We start from the raw sequence: 24,609 nt of genomic DNA on the forward strand, positions 1-24,609 counted from the left end.
TCTCTCTCTCTCTCTCTCTCTCTCTCTCTCTCTCTCTCTCTCTCTCTTCCTTTCACTCGTTCTCTCCGCACAATGACTTGTTTCCCATTTACGATACATTCGGCGATGCAGCATTGTTTATCTTCCATTGCTACCGTCATTCTTGTTGTTGCTGCTGTTTTTGTTGTTGTGTGATGGAAAACATATTAGTTCGATGCCAATTTTATTTGCGTCTAAAAATTTATTTATTGGATGTGGTTGAACATGTGCATACATTACAGACACTTGATAGTTCGATAGCGCGTATGTATGGATCTGAATACAAACGGCTCAAAGCAACGATAAAAATAACAAATTTCGAATGCTCCCTACACTCTAACTCGCTCTGTGTATGCGTCTCTATCGATATGTGTATTGAATGCATAAGTTGATGCGTGCAAGTAACAACAGCGTACGAATTCCGACGTACTTGCATACAAACGATGGACGTTGTCTGTTTACAAAACCAATTTAATAATTCCCACGTCGGTACTACTGCACACAGTTACGACTGTGCAGAAAAAAATCACACTCATACAAACACACACACACTGATTCCAAGGGATGCTATGCCATTTCATGCACCACTGCTCTCGCTCGAACCCATTTAAGAAAATTCCAAAGAACATTAGATTTTATGGATGTAAATTGGTGTCGGTTTTTGCTATGCAACCCCAAAAAGCTAATTTTTCGATGGGTCATTATGCATTATTCAAATCTAGATTGGAATTGAATTTTGCAAGCGCTAGCCACCATACAAGCAACTTTCGCAAATTTTAACCCGAAATCTGTTTTGCTCGTGGAAAATCCGTCGGTGCTTCAGATAATAAGTGTTCGTTTTTTGTTCATAGTAGAAACGAATTGGATTTGTCTATACACCACAATGTTATTGCATTAGTGAACAATGAACGTGGTACAAGATAAACCATGACAATAATGACGTTGAAATGTTTGGAAAATCATATTTGTGTTTGTGTTTGTGTGCTATGGCTTTAAGGCTTTGATTTTTCGCATCGGTTATCTTATAATGCAGCTCCTCCATCTACAAACCGAATTGAAATCATGATAAAGCCAGCTTCTTCTATATGCTAGGTCTCGTTTTTCTTTGTTGAAAAAGTTTCATTCAGTCTTTGGTGCTTGCTATCGAATAATAATCCTAATTGCAAATATCAAATGGTACGAAGCTTCATTAATATAGATTTCAGAATTCGGTCGGTCAGACGTTCTTGTGATCGATGCACATTTGTATGTTTACAGAAATTGAAATTTACATAGATTACATTGAATGAAATGGCAGATATGGAATACCAAAAACCAAATTTGAATGATTTTATATGTTCTGGTTCTCATAAACATCAAAAGCCAGCCGGATTAATGGTCTTCGTCCATTTCACAAAGTCGGATCCACATTTTCATTCAAGGGACATATAATTAAAAGGGACATAAATTCATTCAAATAAGAACTGTTATCATGCAATGAATTGGTTGCAGTGAGTGCTGACCGATTCAACTTTAAAAGTGTTTAAATTGTCGTTTCCGGTACATCAACAATTCATTGTTGATGTGAAGTAGCAAATGAAGGTAAAATAGATTGCGTAAACAGAGCACTTAATTCCTTTCTTCAAGAGCGCAAATACAGTATATATATTTTGATGTGTATGCATTTGCACAAGCAAAAATGGTGTGTCCATTGAGTCCATTTTCAGTATACATTGTTCAAAGTGGTTATTGTTGCGTTGCGTTAGGTTACGTTTCTCGTTGTATGTTGCCTATTTATTTGAATGGGCATCTGCCGAATAGCAACAACATAACAATAACAAGAGCCTGCCAAAAAGTACAACACATAGTAGTTTCCACTTCAGAAATTCTGCTCGAAACACACGTGCGTATCAATGTAATGTTTGATCATTTGTATGGTGATTTTCGTCTTTGAAGACACATTTACCATTGTCCCGATGGTGTAGCTGGGAAAATGTTCATGGGCACCATTTGGTTCTCAGCAATTGGTCTCATTTCGGTCCCAATGTCTATTCACGGGCTGTTGTATGTATGTTGGCGATATAAAAATATTTGTTCACAATGTTTACAAAGTTTTGAACGGTCGGCTCGAATGAAACAAAGTGACATAATGTGCTCGGGCAATAATTTCAGCTTTTTGAATGTTTCAAACGGGGTCCGGCAAGCCGCCCAACAAAACACACAGCTGAAAATGTTCGAGTTTGAATCGAAGATGAAAGCATGGCTGAAAGACTGAACACATACACAACACACACACAACGCATACCATTGTTATGTTTGCTGCGCCACTCTTCATATTTCGTCAACATTTACATTTTGTCTGAATCTTTGCCATTTGATAATTGGACAATGACAACGACGATGATGGTGATGACGACTACGCAAAATATTATTTTGATGGGTATTTGGTTCGGTTTATACACAAATACAATTCGATACAATCATGTAAAGCCTGCGCACAAGTTCCATTTTATCTATGTGTGTTATGTATTTTTTTTTCTTCTAATTTATGGAAATGTTCTGATGCCTATGAAATATGTGTATGAAAAAAAAATTGTTTTGAATGGCGCTTGTTTATTTGCGCTGTAGCACGTTGCAAAAACTTTGGCATTCCATCTCGAGTGATGCTCGTGGAATCCAACAGTCAAATAACACAAAGAACGAAAAAAAACATTTTCGTTGTTTTCACTCACGTTTTGGCTCTGGCTCTCGTTCGTTGACGACGGCCGGGAAACCAACGCTGCGGCTTTGTGTGAAATAACATACATCATCAAAATGTGCACCGTTGATGCAAATGACAATAGACTCGGTGTGTGTGTGTGTGTGTTTGTGTTCTTGTAGTTCGTCAAATAGTCTACGAACTTCTTCTGTACGAATGATAGTGAACTGCCACTACTACACTTTCGCTACTCTATACACATTTGAAGTTCCAAATAAATGTCGTTCTGCATGAAAACGCTTGTACATTGCGTAAATCCGTCATACAAGGGGAGGATGAGAGATTGAGGAGCGGCAGAGTGAAAAAGAAGAAAAAAAGATTCAGCAGCCGAGGGAAATTGTTACCTCCACAAGAGGCATATTCAAAACGGATGCATCATTGTGAAATGATTGCCTTGGCTTCCTTCACCAACTCGGGCGAAGACACAGCGTTCACGGCAAATAAAATTTAAATGATGTAGCAAGAGAAATTCGTTTTTTTTAGCACTACATGAAATGTAGAGCTACTAATCTGCTTTTTTTCTTGATACTTTTTGAGTGATGAAACAAATTATGGTGAATTTGAATTTTATGTTCATATTTTTTATTTAATTTAAAACAGGTGCACTAACGACAAATAAGTGCACAATATCTCAAAGCGCCAATCAAATTTTTATTATCAAATGTTGTTTAAAAATTACATTAATTTTTCGTATAATATTTTCTGAATCTTGAACAGAATTAAAGTGATTTTAGATTCTATGCTCATATTATTTATTTAATTTAAACCAAAGGCAGTATATTTCAAAAAAGAAATAAAACCAAGATCTTGTAATTCATTTTGCAAATAAATATATTACTTCAAAGTTACTTTGATGAAATACATTTCATGTTGTGCGCCAAAAAATAGTTTGTTGTGAAACAACAAAATAGATTAAGTAACTGAAAATTCAAGAACGCAGAGCGGAGCGAAGCGAAGCGGAGCTCTGTGGTCTTGTTCTTCCTTCTACCGCCGCCTCTGTTCTGTATTTGTGTCGATTTTTTTCCATTTCCTTTCCATTTCTCTTGGTTTCTTTTGGTTTCCCGTGTGCAAATAAAATGACTAACAGTCACTCAGTTGTATGTAACTGTATGTAGTGATACACAACTAAAACTGGCTAACTTGCTTGAAATCAAGTATTTTGTATGCAGATAATAACGTTTAGTTATTCTTTCAGTCAGTCGACTAATTTGGGACATTTTGACTAAGCGTGATTTGTGATTAAAGTTAACTGCAGTTGCTTATTTTGTTCGAGATAATCACTTTTAGTCAGTAAAAATGTCCCAAATGAATCGAAAAATCATAGGGGTATTGCAACGACCATAAAATATATGTAAATTTATTTCATCAAGTTTATCAAGCTCTTTCCAAGTTTATGCATAGTGATGGGCTTTGCTCAAGCTTTACCATCGAAATGTACAGTGAAATAATTTACGGGCATGACGTAAGATGGCGTTTTTTCTGGTCAAAAAAGTTGCAATATCCCTTTTCAAAAAAATTCCACACGGGTTCTCTCATATATTCTCGATGTAACAATAAGTCTGCAAGAAGTTTGCCAAAATGAAAGTCGTGAGCCGTCGTTTTCTTTTGCCAGTTTTTTCTGCCTCTTCTCTTGTTCTCCCTCTGCGTAGTTCCATAAGTTCTGGGGATTTTTCATTCCGTTTCTGTTGTATGAATGCTTTTTGAATGTTTGTTGGACGATATTTCATATGTGAAAACACTGTTCATGTTCATTTATTTCATTTTTTTCCATCTTGTTCTGCCTCGTATGCTGTTGCCATTTCACATCGAAAGCTTTCGTGACGTAACACTCACATGACATCTACACACCGCAAATACATGTTGTTGTTGCTTCGGTGCTCGTTGCTGTTGTTGGTATTGTTGTTCATCCGAATGTGGAACAAAAGTTCGCAAGCTGGTTTGATACATGAATGTCATAAGATCTCTTGAATCGATTCATTCAAATATGGGTAGATTTTATGTGTATCATGTGTCATTGCAGCCACATTTCAACATTGTCTTGGTTGGTGCGGATGGTGCAAACCAGCCGAAGCCAAGGAAAAGTCATGTTATCTGACTCTCTCTCTCTTTCTCTCTTTTTCTGTGGAACCATTGGAACACGAGTGCGGTTTTTATTCATAATCACATAAAATATACATTCATACATATTTTATGTCATCAATGCGCTTGTACTTTACTATTAATAACGTCGTCGTTGTCATCGCAGCAGCTGAAGCATAACTCAAATCCAAATGAAAATGTTTTTGTGCTTGTCATCATGAACGAACATTTTGTTCTCGCTCACCAAGAACACACAACACAGGGAAAAGGTGTCACATCGTAAACGCTCAAAATGCCAAATAGAGAGGCAGCCACAAAGAGAGAGATGGAGAAAAGAGGGAACAAAATAACTTATATGCATACATATATTGTTTAATATTTCATATTTCAGAGCATTTTGTTTTCTCTTCCATTTGGTGTGCAGCACCTCATGACGAAGAACACGAGAGGCACGGCAGCCCACATATTTTTCATATTCATATTAAACCTAGTATGTGTAACTATAAATTTTAATGGTGATAATTTTCGATGAGCAAAGCCGAGAAGCTCGTGCCGTAGGTAGATGTATATGAGTGCCTGGTTAAATAGAATAAAACAATGGCTGTTCGAGGGTGAATATTAAGTAAATGAAGTATTTTATTTATTATATTAAGTAAAGTGAAAAGTGACATACTTTGCACATGCCACCATAAAGTACTTCCGTAAAAAACCGATCGATTTCTGCCCTATGGAAAAAATCTTTTCAGAGGTCGCTTATAGTGCTCCGATTCCTGTTTAATTTTAGTAAACATCAACAACTACACAGATTTTACGTTGCTCCCCACACAGAGATACACAAACACCAATGCAGTGTCCGCATTCATTATATCTTTCGGCATCTGTCGCTCTCTGTATCATCTATAGTGATGCGTAATACAGAAGATACAATATCATCGATTGTCTCTTTCGCACTTCAATGTGCGTGCGTAATACGGTATAACCGACGCTTGAGTGAAGGATGACCAATACATATTGAAATGAATAGTTATTTATTTGTATTGCCATAGCTCACAGTGATGCTCACTGCTCACGGTTGTATGAAAAAGGCAACAAGTCATATTGTAGTATCTAACAATTTTCGCACGACACATCAACACATATTATTCAGACAAATGAAACGCAGTATTTCATACAGACACCGCATCGGTGTATGCATGTTTTGAGCGTGTTGCTCTGTGCGAGTGTAAATTATTCAAATTCTTATAATTGAGAACCAAAACCTAACGGGATGTTTTCGACAAATAAACACTTGCAATAGCGGCATGCGATAGCATTCGGCCTTAACACACATTGGTCGCAACTGTAGGAAGAGTGAGGATTCTTCTGTATATGTGTTGTATAGAGTCTGATTTGTTGTTATGAACATGCGGCGCCTCTTTCGGGATAATTTTGATACCGACATCGTTTCGGAGGTTCTTTCGGATGGTAAAAACTTGCTACTTGTTTCTTCTAAATTTGGATTCACTCGGCTAATGTCAAATGATTTAGATGGGCTGTTCATAAAAAACTTGTTTATGCATACTCAGGTTCAGGTAGACAATTGCGGTGTTGTATGTAGTGTTCATGTATCATTGAGCTTTTATCGGACATGAAGCATCTACGGAACACAAACATTTTCGATCGCATCTTCTCGCTTTCTTTCTCTAGTTCCCTTTACTCTTATTTCTTCTCTTAAGAAAGTCAACTTTCACAAAGTAAGCCCAGAGCGCAGGCAGGAGTGATTCCATAGATACTTATTCCCAATTTTGCTTTCAAACATTTTTTTAATGTGGTTCTTCTGCTGTTTATCGACGCACGAAAGAGCACACCGAGGAATATTAGCGCTGTTAATAGAAAATGGTCTTTTATTTATCAACCATTCAGAAAACTCTGCCCATTCAGAAAATGTGTAATAAAAACCGCCCTAAACGCTTCGAACGATTTAACGATGTTGAGAGCAAATAATAATTACAATTATTGCTATTATGAAAACTGAGAATTCATTTGTTTTGGTGTGATATAATACGAAACTTTCTTAATATTCAATAGCAAAGTAAAAGTAAGGAACTTGATGCGTTTCGAGTATCTTTTCGAGTATTCGCTTTTAAACGCTATGCGATATGCGCACCACACTGTTACATTCGGATCGTAGAGAGCGAAGAAGGCGCAAAAAAATGATAAAAATGTTCGTTATACAAGAAATTATATTTAATCGCTTTATAACACTGACCTTTTTTGCACGTGACCTTTCTCCCACGTGACCTTTTCGTTTTTGCTCTTTTTTCTTTGAACACCACCGGTATTGCACCCTCCTCCGACCGATAAACACTTGAGAAACTAGTGCTAAAAAGCGGTGGCGTAATGAAGACGTCGTCGAACAGACATATTACTCAAGAATTCACGCGTGGAATTTTATTATGTGCGTATACTCCATTTGATGCCTGGACGAAACCTTTTCACGTTTTACATCTGCTTTAGACTTCTTTTTCATGAAATATTAGAAAAAAACACAACCCAAACACTTCGGGAATGTGAACAAAAAAAATTCGAATCTTCTTATACTATGTGAAGCGTTGTTTTTCACTCATTCTGCCCAAGTCAAGCACGAATGCGATCTCTTTTTGGTGAATAAAGACAATCGAGTGCCAGGAAATGAGTCATTTATAAATAATTTATATATTTTCGAAGTTTTGAGAATTTTGGGAGAGATACGCAATGATGCTGTGTGTGTATGTTCAGTTGGGCCGTAGCACGGCAAACACCAGGTCCTTACATGGTCGTAAATTTTATCCCTGGTATAGCAAAATGTTGAAATTTTTTGACAAAAAATTGATTCGAAACATCCATATTATTAAAATTTGTGACGAGCAACCGGGGAATATTGGCCAAAACTTCCGGTTTAACTGTGTTTTTGAGCAAAAATTTACAATAACTTACTTTATACCTATGAAATGCTTATCCCTGGTATAAAAATAAATTACAAAATTTCGATATGACTGGAAATTTTTCATATTTATGAAACCATTAAGAACAGAAATGATGTTTAACATCAATTTACAACGCAAAAAGTAAGAATTTTGCTGGACATTTTGGTATTTTGACCAAAAAAATTTATCCTTTGGATAAATTTATCCTGATGACCATAAATAGACTGTAGCCATGCAAGTCCATTGAGATGACGAACAAACCACGTCGAATGATACATTACCATAAAAGCCATACTGAATCAATTTACCAAATGGAAACTTTTAGTTGGTTGTTCATTGTTGTTGTTGCACTAGACCGGTTGCAAAATGTTCCGACATTGTGTGAAAACAGAGCGGCAAATGAGTGATGAATTCGAGTGTGCAAGATGAAATGTGTGAATATGAGCATTATAATCGTATGTTCTTTGAAGTGAAAACTTTTGCTATTCATTTTTGATGAAACAAGAAAAACCGATCAAAGTTTGACTTGGTTTTTCCCCCGACTATCTCACACCATACATAGACCACTTTCACAAAAGATGATGGCCACCAGCCACTTTGTCTTACTTTGTAAAATATTGTTCAAACAACCAAATCCTCAAGAGAGATCGATTTTTCGGTTCGTCTCCTTCCTTTATTCTTGACACTGAACATCACTCGACCGTACATGGATGGATGAAATCGTTGCTAGCTCAACAATTAGGCGCTTGTCTCCGGGGATAACTTCAATTTTCACTTCGGAAATTTGAAACCTCAGACAATATCAAGCGCATTGTTTTGCGACACATTCCGAGGAGAACACTCACACACTCACTCACCCAACCAGAAGTATATAGAGTGTGGGAGGAGAGCGAATCGAAGGTCGCATTAAAAGAACTTTGTCATTTCCGAACGAAAACATCCTGCATCACATAAACAACCAAAAGAATGGCATAAATACATAAAAAATATAAACTCATTTTTCCAGTACATTTACGAATATGGTAGAGAGGGCTCATAAAAACAAACAATAATCACCATTTCTATTTGTAAGAATATATATATATATATATATATATATATAATCTATTAATATTTCCTTTCTTTGGAGTGGATTTTTGAACGAGATCATATTTTCAAGACTTTTTTTTCGTTTGGTTTCATTTCGAATCCCTCCCGAATTTACTTATCCATCCGTTGTTAGGAAATGTAAATAGTTTGTATTTTCTTACATATAAATTTTTAGTAGATGATTATGACATGTTTTTGGTAGCAATTTTATTCGTGTTATATTCGATCTAAGTAGCGCACAGTCTCACTGGCACAATTTTGGTCCGTGGTGTTGGTGTTGGTGCTGACGCTTCGCGCTATATAAATATGGAAATGGTTTCGAGTTTATTTGCTTTTTAAGAAGAACCCCGGCAATATCATCAAAATTTAAATCCACATCGCTATTACAGATCGGAGCAATATTGGCTTCGGTTGTCATGTGCCGCACACGCAAAACAAGATACTGGCCTTCTTTCTATTTTTTTTCTTTTTGCTCTCTCGGGTTTTGCACTGGGACTCCGTGAATTTCATTGAACATACGTTTTCCATCTCGATGGTTCGGAGCACATATCGAAACGCATGTAGCCCGTAAAAAAGTTTGACAATCATTATTTTTACGACTATGATATTTACTTAATAGGTTTTAATGCATAACATGTCCGCTCAATATCCATAACACTAAGCGCACTCGAATGGTTTTTCATTCTATACGATACAGGACGAGCATCAATAGCATCATGCAATACATTGGATATTTGCTGAGGTATGCTGAATAAAGCATTCGATACGGAATGTATTTCCAAGAATCCACGTGTTTGGCTTCGGAAAACGAACAAAAAACTTTTCCGTTTGTAATCGAAAAAGTCAGAGTGCGCGTGGAATAGTTTTCAATTGAATTTTCTTGAACGATGTCGGAGGCCATGAAAAGATCGAATCATTTCAGTAAATACATGGTTTTATGGCCAATGGAATATCTTATCGGCCAGCATGACAACACTGTGAACACGCACATCATACGCTGGCGCAGCGGCAGCACACCGTATATTTAATATTGTGTACCATTCAACATGATAATGCGTTCCTAATATGCATTGTTTCATCGAAACGAAAATATCGCCAGCCGTAGCGCCAGCCTTCACCATTATTATTGAAATAATGATAGTAAAGTTATTTTGAATGTAATTATTGAGATTGTTTTTCTTTATTCTATTTTTCCATGGTTGTATTGGAAGTGGTGATGGTGTTGGCAAAATTGTATGAATTTAGAACGAACACAATATGCGTTTCATCGTTTTATTTTATGCCATTTTATGGATTCACTTTATTATATGATGTGATGATAAAATGAATTGATATCGAAAGTGAGTGCGTGTTCATATGCACGGCACGGTTAGTACTAAATGGCACTGATATCCATATCGATTGCAAAAGTGAAGTTTGCTACACACCACCAGCAGCACCAGCACTCAAAATATGCGTTTATGTTGGGTCTAGTCAGTGTTTTGTCAATGTTTCAATCCAACGTAAATGATCCAAATTACTTTTACGTGTGTCGTTTCGCGGGCTTAAACAAGTCAACGCACATACATGTATAAATATGTACGTTTCTGTCGTTATTGGACTTTAGCTACCTGCACCACTTCGCATCCAAGCAAATAATATTCAGCAACGAAAAAACGGAACATTATCCCAGTGAAATAATTGAATTTTGTCAAAGAGCATAAATTTAATCAACCACGGCAAAAAAAAAGAAGAAGAAGAAGAAACGACACACCAAAACGGTATATGTGTACTGCAGTCATGGAATTTCGTGCGCCTTCTTATTTCTCATGCAGCAGCACATATGGTGAGTTCCTTATTAAGAATTTTCCATTGTTTCGTTAGAAAAGTTGAACGAGAAAAAATCCACTTGAATTTAATCTTCTTACTTTTGGTAAAATCTTCGTTCCTTCTCAAGGATCTTATCATTTCGCCTGTCATCATAATCAGATTGGATGCAAATCAGACGCGATTTTTTTTCGTGTTCTGTTCTGCAAGGCTTTGTTATAATGACTTTGTGATTTTTTGTCTGGTGAGTCAGACAACAAAAGTGGCTCACGGCAAAACACGATGAAAAATTGCAAAAGCAATAGAATTAAATTGTATTTTTATCAAAAGGCATTGTGTGAGACAGCCCAACAAACCATGGATTACACAGTGCCACCAGTAATTTTTGTCTCATTTTCTTTCACAAATGCGCAATAAAAAACACGATATTAGATCCATAGCAAGCATACACAATTCTGACTGCGCCGCGAGAAGGGCAATGAAAGAACGAGAAAAAGTGAGGTAGAGATACAGAGAGAGTTTACGTACGGCACTTGAATGATAAAATGCGTTTATCACAGAATTCCCAATTGAGTAATTTATTGGCGCCATCCATACTGGATTTGCCACCATCCCACGTAAATCATACACTTGATTTTCCGACTCCGATGTGCGCATGGTCTTTCCCATCTGTTCCACGTTCGCTTACACATTTGTTATGCAGTTGGCACAAAATTCGTGTCCGCAAAATTTGTTCGGTCGGTAATTTGGGAAAGATTTGTTATTTATGCGATCATTCGATAATTGTGGTCTGGTGATTGCGATTCGACACGATTATATGCCATATAAATTCGTGTTTTAGACAATTTTTCGGGCCGGAATTTATGCGACCGCCGCACAAATTGTTCAACGCGTGTATTTCACAAGTCATTTTCGAATGTTCGGCATGTGCATGCTTTCCCACTAGCCTGCGGCGAGTTGTTCTATCGACTAACCAGAAATTCACCCAAATACACGTACCCGGAAAAAAATTTTGCTAACGACGCAACAGAAAAAAATAGCTTATATTTTAAATGGACACAACGCTAAATTCGCGAATGGCCAAACTATTGTTTGTCGGAAAACACGAATCGCTATATCAAGTTATTGTTTTAGCGGCTGATGCACAACATTACATTTTTGTTAAAGTTCAAAAATAACGAAAATGCGGGACACAAATGTTGAGTTCGCCCATTTTGGCCTTTTTTGGTTGGGTATGTATGCGTGTGTGTGTGGTAACCGAAAAATTACGATGACTTTATCATTGCCAATATATTGTTGGGAACCATGAAAATTATCACAAAACCAATACAAAATGTGACTAGTTCACATCCAAACGTGTAAAACTCGAAATTACCAACAATCTAAATGCCATGTGATTCATGTTTGGCATTTTGTGGAAAGTGCACCTGTTAGTTTTCTGGCAGGTCAACCATCAAATGCCATCGTTGAGATCGTTCCATATTTTGGTTGTGTGTCGATGCCCAGCAAAACAATGTGAAAGAGAAAGAGAGAGAGCTGGAAAAAAGCTCTACGCACAAATCGTTTCCCATTCTCACTTTGTACGAGGGGATTGTACAAAAACACATATTTATTTCTTATGCGAAGCACGTGTTATGCGGTATTTTCTGTTCAAACTCGACTGACTACACAGTACACATCCACACACACACACAATAGTATGGAGTTTACTTTTATACTAAAGTGTCATAACCAATACATTCAAATATAGTTGACATATACGAATGGGATAAAGTTCATCGCAAAAGCAGATGTAAGCACCAACAAATATACACAAATGAGATGACATTTATCCCATTCGTATATGTCAACTATATTTGAATGTATTGGTTATGACACTTTAGTATAAAAGTAAACTCCATACTATTGTGTGTGCAGTGTGTGCTCATTTGGTCATGTATTCAAAATCATCGGTTTGAGGAAAACAAAACAATAAAAAAGATCGAAAACAATTAATTACAACAATAATAACGGACATTAAATGATTCTCCCCTCTCTCCACGTGTGCTTTTTTCTTCCCGTGTGTCCACTAGAGTTCTGCACTGGTCACCATTTGTTTCTGTGATTGACTTGTGTGTGTGTTTATGCGAAGAAACGGAACCACCAACACGTACGGAATGAAATACATGATTTTACTAAAATAGGTTTTCTCCTCCTTTTTTTTTGTACACGGTGGTCGCCAGATATGTTTTGGAGCGTTCAATGGATGAATAGTTTGCTCGATTTTCAGAGCCGGTTAGCAACTACGACTTAAGACCATTTCATTCAAATCATGAGCTAAGGAGTTGAATGTATGCATGGCATACCACTATGGCTTGTTTGTTGCGCCCTTGTAGGAGAGAAAAAACTTTTGCAGATGAATATCCCCGGGGTAACAAATCGGTTTTAATAAAGAAGGATATTGGTTAGTATGTGTAGAAAAAGTTGCCAGGTTGCGAAGCAAATAGAATAATAATTGCGAATAATATCCGAACAACATGGTTAACATGATGTCTAGAAACCATTGTCGGAATCGAGTTTTCACTCGTTGTGAATGTTGGGCCAAGAATCTTGGCAACACAGTGAAGCGCAATGTTAATAATTCAGCAAATCCAAAACCGTTCATAGTTCAGTTTGCATTGCTTTTGTCCCTATCGGAAGATTACTGAATTGAATCATGAATGACGTTGATCTGACAAATGCCATTTCCACAAACTATACCGTATAGATTCCGTTAGAGCATTCATTGCTGAATATTTTCCATTTACAGCGCCCATTGTTGGTTCTTGGATTGTGTCTTCACCAATGTCGCGGTACTTGGATTGCTTTTGATCTAGTCATGCTACAGCGCAGCGTGATAATTTATAATTATTGTTGAATAAATCCTATGTCTGCTATTAATTTGCAGCCCACTGCAAGAGGAAATGCCACCGCCAACAGCAACAGCAACAACAACATATTGAAACATAATAATTTAACAGCGGACGTGAAGTGTGAACAAATACATACATTAAGTGGCAGACTAGCAGCATTTTGGCTCCAGCACGAAAATGGTAACCCATTTTCAAATGAATTCGTACAAACATCATATTGCAGCGTTTTACTCATTTAAAAGCAAACGACCGAGAAATATAAACGACAAACAGCAACGTTTTTCCATTTCAACCATAGAAGAACAAGAACCAGAGAGAGGGTCTACGAGACGAAAAATTTACGATGGAAATAAAGCATGTGGATATTTTGTGTACTGCTGCTTCGGTTCACTGGCAACCGTGCCAACTGCTAGGATACATAGAGGAAAAAAACATTTTTTTACTCACTCACTCACACGCTCCACAGCAACAGTGGGCCGATAAACTCCTTCATAGGAATTAAAATATTACACACATAAAGCTGGGTTTCACTTTGTTCGGGCTGATGAACTGGGCGCGGATTTCGGCTTGAATAATTTATGACACATTAAAATGAAATTTTCTGCCAATTCTAAATTAATAGCATTTTGCGCAAATATATTATGTATGTCGACTGTATGAAGCGAGCCCCGAACCCCTGGCTCGATGCTCACATGTGCACCATTGGGCACGTAGTTACTTTGTATCTTTTTTATGCATTTAAAATGATGTTGGAGCCCTTCCATGAACCGCTTGGATTACGCATTTCACAAGTAAATTCTTCGAATCTTTTCATCTTCCTATGCCTTTGCTCCGTCTCTCAGGGAAGGCAAAAGAAAGTTTTGTTGATTTTACACAGTAAACACGTTGGTTCTAACTTTTAGAACCGCAATATGAAATTTGGCGCTAAAATCCATTTAAGTACCATTTGTACTAGAAAAAGTTCAAAATGTACTGAATCACATATCAAAGCTTCATGTATTTATATCAGAACTTTTGAACTTTTTCTAGAGCAAATGGTACTAAAACAAAGTCAAGTGTCAAATCTCAACATTGCTAGAATCATTGTGTTTACTGTGTATTAAGTAAACCAAAAACATTTTTTCTCTTCTCTGTTTAAAAAATCATGATCACGTAATAATATCCAACCAACCATGTCGAAAATTGACGTAATATTTCTATCGTTATCACGAATGTCATCGATGAATTCAAACAGCAATGACAAAAGCAATCGATGGAAAAGAAAAGCGTTTCCCGAAAAAACTAACGAAGCGTTATTCAGTTCAATATTTTTTCTATCCAATTTCGTTGAATAACCCATCCATTTGGTGCAGAAGATGTCAGTCAATTACAATTAATTTTGAGCGAGTTGAAATTAAAACAAGCAGTGAACGAAATGCTTTAATTGAATTACGATGTTACTTTTCGCCGATATTGAAATCGAGTGAAATTTTTTTCCTTCAATATCTTGAATATTCTTCATAATTGGCGATGCATGATGGATTGGCATTCAGTTTTGACCGCTTAAAACCAATGCTTTTGGGAATGGTGTTTTCTTTTTTCGACGGAAAAACTATTGAAACAGCATTCAGCAATACGAAAAATTGGGTGATGGTTTGAGCAGACCAACAGTGTGTGTTATTTTCATGATTTTCTAGTGTTTTTATTCGATTTCTGTTTTTGATTCTGAAATTGAATTGAATTGGGGTTGATTTTGTTTCCATGTTTGCATTTTCTCAATTCAACCTCGAGCACTTGAAATGGTTCTATTTATTTGAAAAAAAAAAAATGTTTCTCGTTAAATATTTATTCCAATATTTTTTCTCTGTGTACGAGAGAAAAAAGAAGGGCAAAATGGAACCACTCACATGACCACAGAGAGAACAGTGAATATTAAAAGGCACATCTATCGTGTGGTGAGCTCGTTTTTTTTCATTCGGGCATGATCGAGTTGAGGCAGTGGCTTACAAAATAATCCTATTGAGGAAGGCCGAAGGTCATTTGTTTTCGAAATGTGCAGTGTAATTCATATGAACGATTCCGTAAAATCACTATAATTTGTCTTTTTCTGTATTTCTGTTTTAATTTAATCCTCTGATAATCGCCATGGTCGTGGCTTTCATTTCTTATGCACGAGTTTGTGAATTTGCGCGGCGAAAACAATAAAAAGAGCGAGATCTGCGAGCGAGCGAGAGCACTACATTCGAACAGCAGCATCAGCATCAGTAGCGTGACAGACAACAAACCAATTGGTTGCGTGCATAGACGAAATATATATCAAATTCGTTATCAGCGGTCGTGGTTTCTCCATATCATTATTTTCTAGGCCCCGGATGCTTTAGTGGTGGCAACATTAAAAACGATACTGATAGCATTTTTTATGTCCCTGCACGAAAATTATGTTAGTGATTGGGCTAGCCAATCAACCACCGATATCCAAACAGTGGAAGTATAAAATTTTTCTATTAGATTCATATCTTTCGCTTGGGTGCAGACTTTGACAAAGCATTTTTCTTTCATTATTTATATCGATCCAATGATTTCATCGAACCGAATTTTTCGCCCGAAAATAAACCAGAAAGCATTTTATTGTGTAGACACTTAAATTGTTTTGTTTGAAAATTTATGCGCACGAAAGGATTAACCGTGAGTAAGCAGAGACATCACGAATATCATGGAAAACATCGATTCATCATTCGAAGGAAAAAGAACGTTGAACTTTTGTATATCTTGTTTTAATTTGTGCGGCAATAAATTTTAGCCAAACTGCTCAACTACAATCTCGTCCAATTACTTTATTGAAAATTAACATGACTTAAATCATCATCTGAAATGAGCACAAATTATTACAGACAACATTGTCTGTTACACAGTTTCAATTGAGTAGGGGCATTCATTTGTGTTGGGCGAAGTTAATTTTTTGCTTGTGTTCGGAATGTGCTTTCCATGAAAAAGAAATGATTTAACAGAAAATTAACGCTATTGTTGTGTATCTTCCGGCGCACGGGTGTAAGGTTTAAGAGAGTTGTCTGTATAAAACAATATTGCAACTGGGATACAACAAGTGAGTTGTTCCACTTTTTCAATTGTGGCGGAATTTAAAATGAAGCCACGAGCAAACAAGTTATACAATTGTTTTTTTATACCTTCTTTTTTTTGAAATATCTGTCGAAAAGTTTTCAACCGAACAGAATCAGCGACGCATCTCTAACCAAATGGAACAGCAGTGCTTAACGAACCGGATCGGATTCATACAGAATTGGAATGAGGGAAACAGACAAAAAAAGGCTAGGCAGACTACAACGTAGAGCAAAACTGAAATTTTTCCAACACACAATCACACATACACTTTGTAGCAGTGGGCAAAGTTTTTTGTGGCTAACACAATCATCAACAAACTCTTTCTATTAGAGTGGCCGTCCTGGTTTTCCATTTCAATTCAAGTAATACGCTTGTTTAGATAATTTTTGTCCTCCGGCCAGGATACACACACACACACACACACACACACACACACACACACAGCGACTAGATAAAAATAACAGCACCAATGAATTTGTTGCATGAAATAGTGTCCGTTTTTGTGCCAATTATGTGAATGGGTGACTGTGAGAGTGTGTCAGGTGAGGCGATATTTTTCCACAGAATTGTGGCCACATGACACTCCAACACTCACCGCCATGACTCAACTATTTTGCAACGTTTCACAAAAACTTCCATTCACATCGCTCCAACGAATTGAAAATGATTAAGTTTTGTAATTGAATTCATTAAAATAGATTTAGTGTTAATGAAAATGTGCGGCTTCGACGAGTCGAATGTGTGCCTTCGCTCGGGGTTACTATATTTGTTTTGCTCCAGTTTTATTAAATCCATTCCGAATTAATGGTGTTTTTTAGTAAACTGTATTATAACACTGGGCATGAAACACGGTCGGGCAATAAAAAAATCATGGTCAAGAGAAGAAAATGGTTCTTCTGCACTTTTATGCAGATAGTTCGTTTTAAGCGGTTTTTCGGGCTATATTTTTATTTCGATTATAGTGATATAACTTAATTTCTGCTACGATTTAGAAGCTCAGCTTTGATAAGTCCATCGCTTTAAGTCTATCATGTTGTTCTTTTTCGCCTTGAAAAAAAAACTATGATGTTAGCTGTTGCATTAATGTGAATTTTGTATATTTTACATTTAGTATTCGAATGCTGAAGCAAAAGCTGACCCGAACATCTATTGTTTATAGAAATTATTTTCCAGATGAAACCTGGTAGAAAAGCTGTGGAGAGTATGCTTAACATGCACGTGCCATTCTATATATAGAAAAAAGCTTACTGCGATGCGAAGAATGAGCATTGAAATACGTGAACCAACTTGCGCTCTTATCTTATTTTCTAAGAAATGTACAACCATACTACGAGCAACACTGGATGGGTCTAACCAATCCATACCAATCTTTTTTCACGAAAAAAAAACAAAAAAATATCTCATCGTCTTATTACTCTTCCATAAATCAAAACACGCAACAGCAACAAAAAAACCTGTTACCTAGTTACGGTGCTGAATTCGTAAGCCATTTTTGAAAGCCATCAATTTTAAGTCGTTTCGCCGAATGGCAAATTACGTGTGACATTCTCGCACCCAAAAATGGCACAGCTCTCGAATCTATTAAAAGCTCAGTGCATTTGCGGGACTCAACCAATCCCACTCGAAAATTGGATAATAAAAGAGTAAATTTTCTACGTAAAGTAGAAAAGTAGAACGGTCGGTTGGTTGGTTGGTTTTCTTTCGACCGACGGCAAATGGCGCTACAAATCATTCCGGATATGCGCTCGCATACTTATTCAACCAAAAATGCCATTCGCTTAATGGAATGAAGCAAAGCAAAAAAAAACTTTTTGGCGACCGAGTAAACGGCAAAGTAAGAGACAGAGCCACAGATAAGTTAACTTTATTTAAGCGATTCCACGATGATTTAGCCACTAATAAAATACCAAAATTTATGAATTGCATACAATGTTGCGCAGACACACATACTATCACATACTTACTAACCACTAACGCATTGATTTCAAGTCCAAAAATTTGAGGGAAACTCAAAAAAGAGCAATATTAAACTTGCACTATTTTCTTCACCAATTGGCGCAGTCTTACCGTATTTAATGGACATAAACTACAAGTTGAAACTTCGTTTGCTTTTCGGTTGCGCCGCAGACAAATAATGTATTATCCTGGCATTAACACTTTGCCGCGTTGCGATCGTGTACTACACTGGCAGCGCGTTTATCCGGAGAAAACTTTGCCCCATAAATATGAATGGAATGTCTCTCTATTTACATTGGGAAAAATGTCTACGTTTTGTTGTACTTACCCGCAGCCAAAAATAGCACCAAATGTATATAGAATGCTCCGATGTAATAATCCATATCCATTCTATAATTGCACTGTGTTTGGAAATGTTGCTTCTTTTTTGGGGTTGAAGCAAAAAATGTGTGACTGTTTTACGGCTTTTCCTATCAAACGTAGGGGGTATAATAAGTGATGTCGAGTTAGAACTCGTAGTCCGTACAATTAGTACACACAAATATTTTTTGATCTGTTGGTATTACTTCAGTTTGGCTATCACTTGTTTGTAACGTCTGTATACTTTGAAAGTTATCTTATCGCTTTCGTGTGTTATGGTCGATCCGCATGAATCTGGCTTAATGCAAAATGACAGATACAGGTCACACGCTGTGGTCGAATATTATCATACTTTTCGTATACGCAGCAATTTGCTCGAAAGCCGTAAAATATTCACGCAATCGATACGAACAAAATACGCCCAACATTTAAAATGAATTAATCTCAAGCCAAAGTTCCCTTCTCGGCGGTCAATTGTGATGATTGGATTTCACCTTTTGTTTCGATGTGAATAATTCACCTTGGTTTTATCAAAGTTTTCTTTTTTCATTCTTCTTCTTCTTGTTGACTGTTTATTTTTGTCGAATATTTTTGATCGTGTTGTTCAATAATAATTTTTGAGACGTTTTTCGTCGGATTGATTACGCGTCGCCAAATGACTGTGCTCTTTTTGTTTGCTTCTTTAGGTAAACGTTCCTTTTTGTCGTTGTTATCGTCGTCGTCGTCGTCTTTTTTCGGTTTTTGGGTTATTTTTTTTTTGATTATTTACCATTGACTAATTTAACGGAGCCTTCAGAATATCGGTGTGGGAATCGGCGCATGAGCCATTCATTAAATATTCTATGATGATTACAATCGGCATTGTTTATTCTCAAAACGGCCACACTATTTGTTTTCGTAATGAACTCATTTTTCTCTCAGACAATAAAACCAAACCAACAGGAAAAAAAAACGGTTTCGGAAATGATGGGAATTTGTTTCCGCGTTCGCTGTATGCTTTTGACTTTGATGAATTCAATATTTATATCAATATGCGGCTATGTCGAATCGAAAAATCATAAATAAAGCCATTGATATTGAATGAGAGTTTATGTTTAGTACACACGCGATAAATCGCACTGAACTATTTTAATCAATGCGTATTCGTTCATTTGAATTTGTTCGTCAATTCTTCTCTTGCGTTCAATTATAATTTTATGCGTATCGTATTGCTATTTAGATTTTCTCTCTATCGTCACCCAAACAAACACAATTCAGTCCATTATATAATTCATTCAATCAAAATGTAATTATCTACAGCACTCCCTTCGCCAGAACGACACACAATAGTTTCACGACGAGTTCTTACGTTTTGGAATTGATTTGGTGAATTCTTCTTTTGTATTCGCCTTTTTTTATCGCGATAAATTTCACGGAATTCGATTTTTCTTATTTATATATTCTCTTTTGTTGTACATATAACCGTCGCAATGTCAGCGGTGCGTTTTATTCAAAATGCCATGTAATCGATTGAACAGTTCTTGTGCAAATGAATTGACAATGTGGGCCCGTTCACGGTATTGTTGTTGGAATGATGGTGGTTTGAGAGACAATCGATGCCTTGATGTGTTGCCGTAACGCAGTTCTCCGGTGTTTTATGTCCCAACCAGTGATAATAAATAACCATCGTTGGTTGTTATCATTGGAAAAACGCATGGAAACCGATTAAATCACGAACAATCACCCAGCCACTTTTGTTCGAATGCAGTTTTTGTTTGAACGAATTTATTTTTCGTTTGTTTTTCACTGTCAGTTATTCCAAAGACTCGATCCCCGCTCTTCAATGGCTGTCTGTGTATGTTTTTTTTAACTTTTTTTTATCGTCCCATTCACAATTTTGTCAGTTGGTTTGAATTCGATGCTGGCTTTTTGCCCGCTGTCATGTCAAAAAAAGCAAACAGCTGCAACGAAAACCAAAAATTATGTGAAATAACAAATGTTCAAACGGCGCGTGGTTTTGCCAACGCTGTCAGCTCTCTCTTTTTTCCACAAACACTCTCTCTCTCTCTTTCTCTCGTTGTGCTCGATCGACGCTCGGTAATATCTTTTTAATCAGAACTGTTTTTTGTCGGTCCTTTAATGCGACACTGGAGTTTTTCACTCAAAAAAAAAAAATGAATGGAAATTTCAATGCCCTTTTTCCCGTTCACCTTCCACGAACACTCTCCACTTTTTGTTTCACCAATTTAAATAATAAAACAAATTATTAAATAACTTTGTTCGTTTTTTTTGGCAGCTTCTCAGGCCGAATAAAGCGATTTTCGTTATTTTGTTTTGTACAATTTGATCGCCAATTTATCATAAAACGATATCGTATTTACCATAAACACGATGAATGGCTTGGCTTGGCTCAATGTAGAGAAAAAAAAGTTAAACCCCCTTTTGTTAGTGGTCGAACTGGAAAGAGGAGGTATTTTTTAAAGGTCTATCCAATGGTGGCGTCCATATAATCTGGTCGGCTGCTGCTGTGGTATCACTTGTTCAGGATAAATGTTGTTTCGATTAAAAACAACAAGTAGGCAATCGCCCGTCGCTATTGTATCACTAACATAAACTGCTTTGGAATTCACGATAAATAATTAACTACTATTTGTTTAGATGAGCGATGGTAATTGTTTGTACCACAATTTCTCTTCTCGATTGTATTTACCATACGCACAACAAAATTCTTCTGGATAGAAGTGTCATAGAACGTTTACTCAACTCCCACTTCCAAAAATTATCTGGTTTTCTCTTTGAAATACTGTGTGCGTCACTTAACAATTCACAAAGTTGTCACTTGTCCAAGCAAATAAACTCTCATAGTCAACGATTAACTTCGATGCCGACGGCATACCGTGCAATCGGCTAGTTCGATATCAATACCACCGAATTAATGTTAATTTGAAATTCAAATAGAACTAGACCAAATACATCAAACACCAAATCAATCGAATCGATTTCATTCGTTTGGTTTATTTTACAATATTTATGTAACGGTTGAATTATTCCGCTAATGACGGCGACAGTGTGCGAGTGACAATAATTAATGATGGTCTTTTATGCAATTAAAATTGGTAATGCGGAACGCTACAAAGCACCATGCCGCGCGTTAAATACACACAAATACTTGTTGGTATCGAATACTATGGCAATCGATTCAAATGATTATCGTCATCATCACCAATTCAACTAAATTCACAGTAACACAAATCATACACACACCAATCGATACAATTTCGCTGGTTTTAAACACGGTAATTGGTCGGCGTTAGTCACGAATCCTGGCGTCACAATAGATTTTTCAATAAAATGAGCACAAGTTTATCGATGACCAAATAAATAAATAAGTTTCGTGGAAAACGTCTAATAATAAAATGGGATCAAGTTGATCAGTTGATGTGATTCACACGTAACAAAGTTTTCATTTCATTCCAATACTCGGCATATAATCATCACAATAAATTCGAAAAACCATTCAATTTGTTCGATTATAGCAATTAGGTAACAACACCAATATGCCGTCTCAACACAACTTGTCTAATATTCGATTATTTCACCGGTTTCACGAAATTCAACAATTTTCCTGTGTTCATCGAACGATGGGCCTTGTCTGTTATTAAGTGCTCTTAATATTTTTATTTGTTAAACCATATTATTACGAGTAATTCGAAGTTTCGACGAATATTTAATGAAACGGAAATCGTGCTCGATTTCCTACAGTGTGTTATGTTTTTATGGTCTTTTCTTGTTCATTTGTGTTATTCTTTTCATTTAATTTCTTGATTTATAACTTTATTCTCACCACATTGTTTGCATTTCTTTTGTCGATTAATTCACTGCGCCAAACAACATCACTGCCATTAACCTAGCAGTGTGTGTTTGTGTATGTATTTGGCTGGATTTTCGGAGATGAATTACCCGGGAGGAATTCTGCGGTATCGTTACTTTTGGCCACAAAATACCAGTTATTCAGACGCACTGGGGAATATGATTTTATTTTAATTCGGTATTCACACTGACATGCAATATTTCGATTATATTTATACAAGCAAGGACAGCCGACTTGCTTTTATGTGTTTTTTCAGGTGAGGGTGCTGACAGAGTGTTATTCCTTTACTACGATGGATTAAATAGCAGCAATTAAAGAAGCTAAACAACAAATGTCCACTTTGATCATTACCTAATGCGGTAATTGTTGATGTTCTCAGATTCTCAATGGCACCCAATCATTTGATTGTCTAATCTAACAGGTGTACAGCACTCGAGACTATTTATTCAACTTTGATCAAATTTCAACGCACTGTCTCCGTCTCTTATCCAAACGCAGATATCTCATGTGCATAAATTATTGGCAATTTTGTATTTTGCTAGTTTAAAGTTTTCACAAAAACACTGGCACAATTCCGATGGTGTTCTATTGATGCGACTAAATCGGATTGAAATTATCATCTCGGTTTTGTCGCATTGACAAAAAAATATATCCGCAATGGATTAAATCCAAAACAATTTTCGTTTTCTTCTTTTCAATTTGTCAAATTTTTCAATCGATTTTCAAACCAGTCACTTTCTTTTACTTTTCACAACAAATGATTCGGTTTTTATTTCGTTTCACACAAATTAATCGGTTTTCTTACAATTTTTTGTTGTTATTCTTGCTTGTGTTAGCGTAAAATTCCAATTGGATTGTAGCGATGGAGAAATGGTGCACAGTCTCTGTGTTGACTCCTTGACAACCTCGGTACGACTAACGAATCGGCAGCGTGTGAACATTTTTTCAACAGTCGAAATGATACGCGACGAACCAGTTGATGCGGTTGGAAAACATTTTTGCGGCATCGTTTAACGCCGAACACACAGCAGCTGTCAGTTGCGATACGGATACGTTCGTGTCGGATCGGTTGTCTTCGGTAGCGGCGGCTACGGCAAGTTGTTTTGATTTTTGCTCGCACAACAGAAAATGGAACGACATTCATAAAGCTATTACAAGGAGCACACTTGACGTGAACTCACAGTGACAATTCTCCAGCCGCCCAGAGCCAGCGAGACGCAATGATTGTCGCCACGCATAAAGACTTCCACACATATGCCCCTTCATTCCAAGGAATCGCTCCTTCATACATCAAATTTATTTAAAAGCTTTGCCTAATTGCGCAAGCGACAGTGATGTGTCAGCAATCACATTATATTTGGAAAAAGGCAGGTCAGTTTGCCATCAGTGTAAATATTGCATCGGAATTTGATTAAAATACACTGCAATCGATGGATATAAAAACCGAACACATATCATTTTATGATTTAAAGTGATGTGAATGGGCGCCAATAAAACTAATCAATTCACTAAAGAAATTACTTGAACTTTTATAGATTTAAGCAAAAAAATGTACGCCGAGTTCATGTGGGAGCACGAGTCCGATCGTTTCCAAATCCTCACTGATGACGGCCAGAAGATCAAAATGTCGAATTGATATTGTTTGCAGTTTGAAATCGTACTGGCACAGCCTGGCTTGGTCGATGATTTGAAATTGGTGCTATGAGCCGCACACAAACGGTGGACTGATTTGGCCCTGAATCCCAATCCAAAATCGCAGTCGCTGGTAATCATAAAGCT

At 36.8% G+C, this 24,609-nt stretch overlaps 1 protein-coding gene across 2 annotated transcripts in view; it reads right to left on the bottom strand.

Annotated features, from left to right (window-relative positions):
• The window catches only part of LOC129564701 (hemicentin-1-like), a 137,777-nt gene extending 114,036 nt beyond the window's left edge, over positions 1-23,741 (bottom strand). For both annotated transcript variants that reach the window (XM_055438960.1, XM_055438895.1), the window contains exon 1: positions 18,949-23,741. In XM_055438960.1, the coding sequence (XP_055294935.1) occupies positions 18,949-19,009 (61 nt within the window). In that variant the 5' untranslated portion in view covers positions 19,010-23,741. The remainder of the gene's footprint in view (positions 1-18,948) is intronic.
• Between the last annotated feature and the right edge of the window lie 868 nt (positions 23,742-24,609).

This window comes from Sitodiplosis mosellana, unplaced genomic scaffold, assembly GCF_009176505.1.
Source record: "Sitodiplosis mosellana isolate CC-2019 unplaced genomic scaffold, AAFC_SMos_1.0 Smas_scaffold_1, whole genome shotgun sequence".
NCBI classification, from domain to species: domain Eukaryota; kingdom Metazoa; phylum Arthropoda; class Insecta; order Diptera; family Cecidomyiidae; genus Sitodiplosis; species Sitodiplosis mosellana.